The 11354-nt window shown below is 35.4% G+C and overlaps 1 protein-coding gene across 1 annotated transcript in view; it reads right to left on the reverse strand.

Moving 5' to 3' along the window:
• The window catches only part of AK5 (adenylate kinase 5), a 227446-nt gene extending 217070 nt beyond the window's left edge, over positions 1-10376 (reverse strand). The window contains exons 1-2 of the mRNA XM_008690702.2: positions 10200-10376; positions 4544-4711 (exon numbers count right to left, since the gene is read on the reverse strand). Of these exons, the coding sequence (XP_008688924.1) occupies positions 4544-4711; positions 10200-10368 (337 nt within the window). The 5' untranslated portion in view covers positions 10369-10376. The remainder of the gene's footprint in view (positions 1-4543; positions 4712-10199) is intronic.
• Positions 10377-11354: the final 978 nt, after the last annotated feature.

The following is an 11354-nucleotide window of genomic DNA, read 5'->3' on the forward strand; positions in this document are numbered from 1 at the left end:
GAAGAGACATTTTTTCCTTTACCTATTTTAGTAGATAACTAATTTAGAAAATTGGGCAACACAGTTGAAAGAAACTTTCGTGTTCTTCTTTATAAAACCTAATTGTTTTTTCCTCTGTAATCAAAGAAAAATCTATGGGACACAAGAGACAATGATCAAAATAACAGAAATGTGTTCCATGCCAACAAAGAGCTAATGTGCAATTTGGTGAAATGTAACAATTATTTTTAAACCCAAAGGGACATCAATATTGACACAGTTTATTTAAATCTTTTTTTTTTTTAAACTCCATTCATGGGTCTCCTTGCCTCATCTCCTTTAAATTCCAAAGGAGTTTAATGCAATGAATACAGAGTGAATGGACTAGGTTCTTAAAGCAGAACAATTTCATACAGCTCATGATAATTTCAATTTTGTGATACATTAGTGTGAAGTAAACAACATTTTGCAACCTTACTCAATATTAATCGTTAGTAATTACCATTTACTTTTTAGAAGCTTAAGTCCTAAAATAATTTTAAAATATATGCCTCAGATTTTATTTCCTATCATATTGGATTATTTTAATTTATATTTCTAAACAACCTAGACTAATTGGAATCTAAAGTCTGAACAAATTTCTAAATAAAGCACATAGCAATCAGCCCAGTCTGATTTTGATTTGTTACTTCTTTTTTTTTTTCTTTAAAGGCACTATTCATATGAGAGAGAGAGAGCAAGAGGAGGGGGTGGGGGAGAGACAGAAGGAGAAAGAGAGCAAGAAGCAGACTCCCCGTGGAGCATGTTGCCCAATGACTGGGGGCTGGATCCCAGAACACTGAGATCATGACCAGAGCTGAAGTCGGAGGCTTAACCAACTGAGCCACCCAGGTGCCCCGATTTGTTACTTCTTAGTAATTATCAAAATGAAATATTTTCAAGTATTTAAGCATAAATTATTGACAGCAGACAAAATATTTTTAAAGGTCAATGTCTAATAAGTAATGAAATGTTTTGGTAATAGTCACTGAAAATAACTATAATTTATTAAGCAATATTGAAAATAAAAATTCAATAGAAAAGTGAATTGATGTTCTCCCTACTAATTCAATGTATCAAGTTTTGGGGGGGAGTAGAAGTCATTTTATACAAAATTATTTAGTAATTATTTTTTGCAAATGGTATAAGTAAAAAAGAAAGACTGGTGTTTTGTTCTTTTACTTTTTTTTTTTTAAGATTTTATTTATTTATTTGACAGAGAGAGAGACAGCCAGCAAGAGAGGGAACACAAGCAGGGGGAGTGGGAGAGGAAGAAGCAGGCTTCCAGCGGAGGAGCCCGATGTGGGGCTCGATCCCAGGACTCCAGGATCACGGCCTGAGCTGAAGGCAGACGCTTAACAACTGAGCCACCCAGGCGTCCCAAGCCACCCAGGCTCCCCTTATTTGTTTTTTTTCTAAGGAGAGTTCTGAATGAGTAGACTTAGTTGGCCAGGGCTTATTTCCTTTTTAAAAATTTTAGAGTGCAAGGGTGCCTGTGTGGCTCAGTTGGGTAAGTGTCAGACTCTAGATTTTGGCTCAGGTCATGATATCAGGGTCCTGGGATGGAGTCTGTTCTCAGGCTCCGTGCTCAGCGGGGAGTGTGCTAATCTCCCTCTTCCTCTGCTTGCTCTGTCTGTCTCTCTCAAATAAATAAAGAAATCTTTCAAAACCAAACAAAAAGCACAGAATTCTAAGATCAATGCGAATCATTTCTGAACCTCAATACCAAGTAACACACCTAATAACATGTGGCTCTCACCTTTTTTACTGCTTTATTAAAGGCAGGGTAGGAGTTTGTTTGCACCTTTAACCATTCTCTTTCTAAGAAACTCTAAATTCTATCCTATTCGATTTAACACTATGAACTACTACTAGATCAAATTCATTACTTTGCAAATAGGAAGTAAGTTTTTGTTCTAAATAGCTGTTTCTGGCCTATTAACCTGTGGTGCAGTTCATGGATTGGCTTGAAATAAAAAATTACATGAATAAATCCATCAAATTTAAGCTAACTGATCCCTGAAGAATGAAAGTTATCTTTCATAAACTGTATTTCCACACTTAATCTCACAAACCATCAAACATAGAGATTATAAATCCCACTGAATTGAAAAAAAATGAAGCATGCTAAAAAAGTTAAGGCACCTTCAAGAAAAAAGGTTTTTGTCAACTAATGGAAGCAAATAGCAGACGACACAAACATATGATTAGCATAATGGAAGAGAATAGCATTAATTTATTAGATGGGTTTGATCAACAAATTAAGTTCACATTTTTCTCTGTGAAACCAGAGTGAGCTTAATTTTATTCTATTTATTTATCTCTAATACTTATAAATATTAGGATCCATCTAACTCTTAGATTTTATAACTCTAACTCTTTAGATTTCATGACTGTGCCGAGAAGGCTAGCTTTTAAAAAAATTCTGCATCACCAGAAAGGAAATTTTGTTTATTTGAATGTAATACCATGTGGGTATTTGTACCTCTTCCACTCTTTTTTAAGGCTTGTACCAACACAAATTTGTAAGGTTCAGGTACAGTATAATTCCTCAAAAGTCATAAAATTGCCCCAATTTTCTTGGATAACTTAAGGTTCAGTTTTTCCTTTCTTCTCAGATCTCAATCCTCTAAAATCTAAAATTTATTTACACTCATTGGTTCTGCATCATTCCTGGCATACATAAAACTTTATAGTGTGTAAGTCTAAAGCCAGAATCACACTCTTCGGAAGCCAGTTGATTTTACTGAGTAAAAAAGAACTGTAGATTTCTTTTGAGTGGAGGAGATTTGAAGCATTTATATCTTCTCCAAAGATCTTAGTGTATTGAAATATTTTAGTCTTTTCATATAAAATTCACAGTGCACAAAAATTTATATAGTTGTTTTACAGAAGAGCATTTTGGTATTACACCTTTTTCATGGACAATCAAGCCTCCATTTGTTTATCCTATTAATAATCACCAAAATTTAAGTAAGAGCAACAAGAACAACAAAATTGAAAGAATATTTCATCATAAAAGAGCAAAATAACTTCCAATTATTCTTCACCTGTAGCTCTATGTTTTAATAAAGCATCTCCTTATCTTCTAGGTAAGGACCTCAAACTTTTAAGCACACACACATACAACATTCCATTTCAAGAACAGAAAAAGATTTATGGCATAATAGTGGCTACCATATGTCATAAGAATAATGACTTTTAGAAAGCCAGTTTCTATACTTTCTACAATATTATTTTAAACAATTCAGGACTAAATATATTTGCAATTTCATTTTCATTACACTGACAGATGGACCAATGTCACTCCTTCTGGTCTGGTGAACTTAAATTCTTGTTATAGCTTGGTGTGTTTATTTGCATGCTTTTTTTTCTAGTTGCCATCATCATTATAACTTCTGCAAACAGTAATTCTTTGCATGGGGGCTGTATTCATTTTGCTCTCTGTTAACATTACTGACAAGAAGAGCTTTGAACATTTCACACTCGATTTTCGCTTTTGGTCATCTCTGTGAAAGCTGAGTCAAACTGGAACGTGAGACAATGATGACATATTGCATGTTCACAGGTCTCCTCATGATTTTTACAGATTTTGAGGAAGTTAGAATTTGCGAGAATGGTCAAAAATGCATTTTGCAAAAGACTTTCAACAATTTCCATATCCATTCCTTGCGAAATGACATCAGACTGGTGTTTTCATACTCATTCATAGTAAACAACGTCAAAAAGTAACTGTTTTTATTATTTTGATTAATACTCAGATGTTATGTGCTATGTAAAATACTATTCTATTACATTTGATTGTCTGAAACATCAAAACTTAGATTTTCTTTTAGGTGCCAATTTGCCATATGGAAGATTCATTTATATGAGTCTTTACCAACATATTATTATTATTACCCTCTGAAGTTAATAGTGAATAAAAATTTGATTTGTTGAGTTAAAAAGAAAAAAACATATGTTTAGAAAACTTCTAATGGATTCAGTTATCTATGTTAAAAATTAAAAAGATAGGGGCGCCTGGGTGGCACAGCGGTTAAGCGTCTGCCTTCGGCTCAGGGCGTGATCCCGGCGTTATGGGATCGAGCCCCACATCAGGCTCCTCCGCTATGAGCCTGCTTCTTCCTCTCCCACTCCCCCTGCTTGTGTTCCCTCTCTCGCTGGCTGTCTCTATCTCTGTCAAATAAATAAATAAAATCTTTAAAAAAAAAAATTAAAAAGATAAAACCATAGGATGATAAATTTTGAGAAGAATACTTTCAATACATTATAGAGAATTTCTAGGACATGGTAATGAGATTCTATAAAAGTAAAATTGGCATTAGATTATGTAATTATAATAATTGTTTTCTTGAAAATTATGCTAAAAGTATTTCTATCTGTTGTCTCTTGTGCTTTTGTTTCTATTGTTTGTCATTACCCAACTTAGTATTTGCAAGTACACATAATTAACATAATTTCTTGAAATGTAAATATATAAGCAAAGACAGCAATAGTATAAGAATTTTGCTTTCTGTCCTCATACCTATGACAAGAATGATTTTTGGTCGAGGTCTAGTAGGATCAAAAACCTCATACTCCTCAATTAACTCTGCAGTCTCAGAGAGGTCCGTATCACTTTCTATGGAGAATTGATGGATTGGAGGGAGCCGATCATACCGCCGATATGGAAAGTTTGAATTTTCAGGCATTACTGCAAAAGAATAAGATAACTTTGAAACGGGAAAAAAAGCATAATAAAACATTTTTTGTACTTAGCCAATTAGTAGAGAAAAATTTTCAAACTAAATGAGTTTGATTTTTTTCTACAGGAAGAAGACCCCATCTTGTGAGTGGTCTGCAAACTTTTTCTTAAAGGGCCAGACATTCGATATTTTGAACTTTGAACAGTCTCATACTGAACTAGATGAATTTGGCCATGGTAGCAAGAAAGTGGTCATAGACAATATATAAGCAAATGGATGAGTTTATGTTACAATAAAACTTTATTTATAAAAACAGGTAAGGAGTCAGACTCAGGTCATGGGTTACAGTTTGCCAACCCCTGTTTGGAGGAACCTTCTTAAGTACAGCCTAATCTTGCTTGGTAGTTTGTATATATCCTGATCTCTGCAAATGGTGCTCCTCACAGTTGTATAGTATACAACCTCACAACTTTCACAACATTATGCAGCTGCTAACTCCCGTGTTGTTCAAGGCTCAGCCATGGTTCCTATAGTTCATGGCTCCTTCCTTCCTCACCCTGTGTGTCAGTATTCTGGGGCGCACAGAGAAGCCCTAACTACCCAAAAGGCACCTGCATAAAAGAAACAGGAGCCAATTGGCTTTCCATGAGGGATTTAACTATGGGGACAACTGGATTTTAGTATGTCATCATGTTCATATCTCTTTCTGGGGTGTTGATAAGGTAGAACTTTTCATGCTCTGTTGATACAATAAATGAGGTCACTGACTACTATTCTGCTGGACTCACTCTAGTTCCATGAAAGGAGTAGAGTAGTCTGCAATGATAGTGGATATTCTTTAGAAAATTCTGGGAAGGGTTTATGATAGGAAAGACACTGACAGCAGTATCCTATTTTGCCTTGAAATTAAATTGTTTCACCCAACACAGAACAAAACTCTAGGCATTATCCTCAATTACTTTCTTCCTTCACTCTTCACATCTATTGCCATAGATTTTATCTCCAAAACATATCCCAAATGCATATTCTTTTCTTCATCTCCACTACCACAACTCTTGCCCAAGCCACCATCATTTACCTGGACTACTATAATAGACTCCTTACTGGTCTGCCTGCTTCCAAATTGTCCCCACAATCCACTGCCTGAAGTGCTCTTCCCAATGCAATCCCATGGCTGTCTGCTGCTTGCCATTCACACCTTCGCTCAAATGACAGCTCCTATAAGAGAACTTTACTGACTTTTAAATCTCAAGTAGCCACCTAATTTCAAGGACATCACTCTAATAATGCTCTACATAGCATCTACTATTTCACTATCTGAAAGGTCTCCATTTATTGTTTGTCTTCTCCCATTAGAATGTTCAGTTCCATGAAGCAGGGACCTTACTTATCTGGGACTGTATCCCTGGGATCTAGAGCTGTGCTTGGCACATAGTCAGTGTCTGATAAATATTTGTTGAATTGTTAACAAAGGGAATAGATGGCTTCCCATAGAGAAAAGCCAGAAGATGCGTAGGCAGAGTGTGGCCACAGGGTGAAGGGCCTTGACAACCACGGTAAAGGGTTTAGCTTTAATGGTAGAAAACCAGCGGATAGGTTTTTTTGGGGGGAGGGGTAGAGCAGTGACATAATTAAATATGAAATATGTTTTTTAGGAAGATTAATCTGGTAGTGGTTAGAAGGGAGATGAGGAGCAGAAAGAATAGCAGCTAGGAGTCAGGTACAGTAATTCACAGGCGAGAAATGAGGGCTTCACTTAGAGGGTAGTATGGGAAATGGACACAAGTGGTTAGATATGAAAAACATGGTTAGGATTGAGATCTGTGACATGAAAGGAGGTGATATTACAAAAACAATGACTAGGTTTCAAGTCTAAGTGAATAAGGAACACGTTGCTTTTCATATAGCATCTTTCTGCCGTCTCTCTTCTGCTTCCAGAAATAGTGGGCTTCTTTCACTCCTGTCTGTATCATACGCTCTTCCTCTATGTCAGGAACCCCTGTTCTCTACTCCCTGGTATCTACTCAAACTCCTCCATCCTTCTCTAGCTAACACCCACCCAGCCTTCTGTCTCCAAGCATTAGCATATCACTTCTTCCAGGAAGCCTACCCTGAACCCCAGCCTAGGTTGGATCCATTCCCCTGTTAATATGGTTGATCCTATAGCATATGGTATTTCCTATAGCACCCGCTGTGCTTCTAATTATATATATATTTTTTTTCACCATCAACATTTTTTATTCCATAGTCAAAATGATCACAACTTCATTATTTTTATTACAACAATTATTCCTGATTAACATCTCTTATAAAAATTTTTTAAATAACCTCAGCACTATATTCTAAATAATTTTTATGTATAGCATATATGTATATGATTTATATACATATGATGCCTATATATACATATATACACATAATTTTTATATGTATATACTATATATATATGATACATATATATCATACCTGTATAGGGTGTTCACTATCTACACTCCTATAGTTATTTGTGAAGCATTTCTTTCTAATTTATTTCAATATTTTATTTTTTATTTTTTAAATTGAAGTATAATTAACATAGTGTGGTATTAGTTTCAGGTGTACAACATAATGACTCAATAATTCCGTACATTTCTCAGTGCTCATCAAGATAAGTGTACTCTTAATCCCCTTTATTTCACCCATCTATCCACCCACTTTCCCTCTGGCAACCATCAGTTTATTCTCTGTTTTAGGATTCTGTTTCTTTTGTTTTGTTTGTTTGTTTTGTTTTAAATTCCACACGAGTGAAAAAGAAAACAAAAGACAGACAAAAAATTCCACACGTGAGTGAAATCATATAGTATTTGTCTTTCTCTAACTGACTAATTTCACTTAGCGTAATACCCTGTAAGTCACTCCATGAGGGCAGGTACCGTATTTGTTCTTTCTCAGTGGCTACATCCTCAGTCCTAAAAGAATGTCTGACAATAGTAGTGCTCAATGAGTGGTTATTTTAATGCTCAACTGACTCACTGACTGACTTCTGACTTCATCGAAATAAGAAAAGGAAAGAGTGCTGGTTTTGAAGCAAATATGTTATGCTTGCTTCCAAACATGTTGAGTATAAGATGACAATGAGATATTCCAGAACAGAAGCTCTACAGATATTTGGAGCTATGGGATCAGAACTTTTATTCACAACAAATTATTTATTCAGTTGTGTACATATGGCAGAAAAAAAATGATGCTTATCTTACATTGATAGTAACATCCTTTTAGTCAATAATTTATCCTTGCTTTTTATCATAGCTTTATGTATGAAAGTAATCCGCCTACATGATTCAAATGTTTTAATTCACAGATTATTTTTTCATGATAATTATATATTAGCATAGCTATATCAGTATTTCAGCAAAATATGCACGAATCACTTTTTATTTCTAGAAATAATCATGATGCTTTAAGTTACTGGGAAGTTATCAGTTTCCTTTAATTTAATAATCTATTCCATAAATTATAGCTAAAATTTACAAAGCACAAGTATGCAAAGCATTTCATAAAATAAAATGTTATTATTATGGAAAAGTCCATTTAGAAACCGTTTTCTGTCTTTCAGCATGTGTCCTAGATATAGGAATGTAATAAGGCATTCTTGTCATCATAGTACATTGAAAGGTTCTATTTGATGATTAATTAAAAGATCACTGAGAAGGAATTCCAGTAAAGTATTAGTAGGTATGGAGATTCTAAAATTAACAATTTTAATTCTAATGAAAGTTAAACCTACATTTTCTATTCCTATTTTAGCTTATCCTGCTAAATGAGGAGTTCCAAACTGGTCATTTGTGGGCCCAATATAGCCTGATAGATGTGTTTTGTTCAGCTCAACATTTTTCCGAAATCTGTACATGACTGCCTTTAGACAACGACTGTTCTCACTTATTTGACCACAGTCCCCACTGTTCCCTATTATACACTTGGCTTGCCTGGCTTCTATGTATAATCAAGCCAAGTAGCAGTATGAAATAGAAGCATTCGGATTTTATTTTGTCGCAAAACAGTCACTTTTCATACCTAGTCTGAGAGCAGCTTTTGGACTAAGGGGATGTCATATTCTCTTAGATTTAAATTTAAAAGTATAAGAATATTTTAGACTAAATCCAGTAATACCTAAAGTTTGTTAGTGCTTTAAGGTTTAGAAATGATTCCCCATACTTCTCTCACTTGATTAAACAAGGGCATGGTGCATGTATTTAACATGAGCCAGATTCTAACAGTGTAACAACACACAGAGAAGTAAGTTAGCCATCTTGGGAAGGTACATGAACCCTTCAAGCCCACAAAAACGTCATTTTGTTCACCAAAGCAGAAATTTACTAAGTGGTGTGCCTCAGAGGCACCTGTCACTTGAGCATTCAGGCCTCTTAATCAACTAGTGATGATTCCTGCATGGATTAAGAAGGATTCTGTTCTCTGGAGATGCTTCTGAGAAAATGTTGTTTCTGCTTGTGTTTCTTAAAAAATTAACACACTATGACTTTTCCCCCCACACTGCATTCAAATAAAATTTAAGTGCCTCATGACTAAATAAAATAGACTGAAGTTTATTTCCCTCTTGTATTTATTACAAATACTTGTATTATAAATACTGCAAATTCTGTCTATATAGCTAAAACATCTCATGGTACAATTTTTGAAAGTGGTGTAAATTGTGAAAGTATAATGATCTTGGCTACTGGGAAAGAAAAAACTTAGTTTCCTCTGGAAATGATTCCATACTGCACATACTACTATACTTCTCAATTTCAACCACAGCCTAAAAGGTGGTTGGCTGATGTTGAACCACTAATTTTGACAAGCACGAGCATTTTGATAAGCATGATAAGCGTGTTCAGAAAGCTATTAGAATACACCATGAATCTCCTCTACTGAACTGTTCTTAGTTCCAAACTAGTCTTAAAATTGCTAGACAAGTTCATGTATTTTACTTCTTTTATAGCATCCAAAAATGCCTAATCTAATATGCTGCATTCAGTAGCTGCTTAATAAATACTTGTTGGATTAACTAGTATAAACTTAATATGCATTTATGCAAATGCATTAATATGAACTCTGAGTTAGGAAACATATTATGCCAAGCTCTTCCCAGCTAATTAAGAAATGTTGAATTGTTACATAATAGCTATTTTGTCTATCCATTTATTTGGGAAACTCTTATTTGCAATTTTAAGAAAAATTCATAGTTTGCTAATGGAATTCATTTTGCAAAATAATGAAGTCAAAAATACAAAATTGCATTAAGCCTTTAGGGAGGTGTTGGACAGTGGCAGTTACTTTTGTTTGTCTTATCACAAAGGTGATTAGAATTCGGAGCAGCGAGATTAATCATGCTCCAGGGCCAAAAATCTTTCCAGGCTTTTGGAAACTTAGTAAAATAAGTAACTGCCTACAGTGTGTATGATGTGTTTTAAGGAGAACTGCTGGTAACTATAAACCATTATTCTACATATACATTACCATTTCTTAGAAAGGATCTCCGTGACTGTCCTCCATTGAGCGGAGGTAAGGTCTTCTTTTCCTGGCTGACAAATGTATCCCACTTCACCTTGTCACAGCCACCTAATTCCTTGACCTTCTGTAAACAACTTTCCAAGTACTCTACTGGGTCTTCAGGCTTAGAACACATCAGTCCATTCAAAAGGCTCTGAAATACAACAAAATACGCTCATATAAAACAGATTCCAAAACTACCCTTGTTAAAATAGTTGTATGTCCCATCTTCAAATTCTGGGTTGCTTTTGTTCTTTGCATTTGTTTTTTTAATGAACGATTAGAGGTGGAATTATGACCTGCTGAGTAATTAAGATAACCCCTAAATTCTTGACCATTAGTGTTCAGCTCAGCATTCTCTGCCTTTTAAACAATTCAGACAACTACATAGTTTAAAATGGAGTCACCGGGGCACCTGGGTGGCTCAGTCGTTAAGCGTCTGCCTTCGGCTCAGGGCGTGATCCCGACGTTCTGGGATCGAGCCCCACGTCAGGCTCTTCCGCTGGGAGCCTGCTTCTTCCTCTCCCAGTCCCCCTGCTTGTGTTCCCTCTCTCGCTGGCTGTCTCTATCTCTGTCAAATAAATAAATAAAATCTTAAAAAAAATAAAATAAAATAAAATGGAGTCACCCTATCAAAGTGAGATGAAGTGCAGTGTGTAAAAATGCTCCAGTCATTATTTGTCTTATTCCTACCCATTCTTAAAGTCTCCAAGCCTCAGTTTCTTCATTTGTAAAATGGAGTTTCACCTACCCCAGGGAGTTTTTAAGGATTAAGAATTTAGTATTTGTAAAGTGCATAGTGAGGGCCAGGTGCATAGTAAATACTCAATAGACGTTGGTGGTTTTAGTTAATATTATGATCAGGCCGCCTCCCCTGAGCTCCCAGGTCGGCCTGTGGACCTATTCCGTGGCATTCCTTATTACCCAGAAAAAAAAAAAAATCTTACCTGTCATTTATACTGAAACCATCAGTGTATGTGTTGGTCTCATCTTCTAAACTGTAAACTCTTCAACAACACAGAGTGGGTCTTTTTTATTTTTCAGTCTCTAGCCCCTGACACTATCCCTGGCACATGGTAGGTGCATATTGGACTGTTTTCTAATTAGGAAAAAGATTTTACT

Source organism: Ursus maritimus, unplaced genomic scaffold (genome assembly GCF_017311325.1).
Source record: "Ursus maritimus isolate PB19 unplaced genomic scaffold, ASM1731132v1 scaffold_12, whole genome shotgun sequence".
Classification (NCBI taxonomy): domain Eukaryota; kingdom Metazoa; phylum Chordata; class Mammalia; order Carnivora; family Ursidae; genus Ursus; species Ursus maritimus.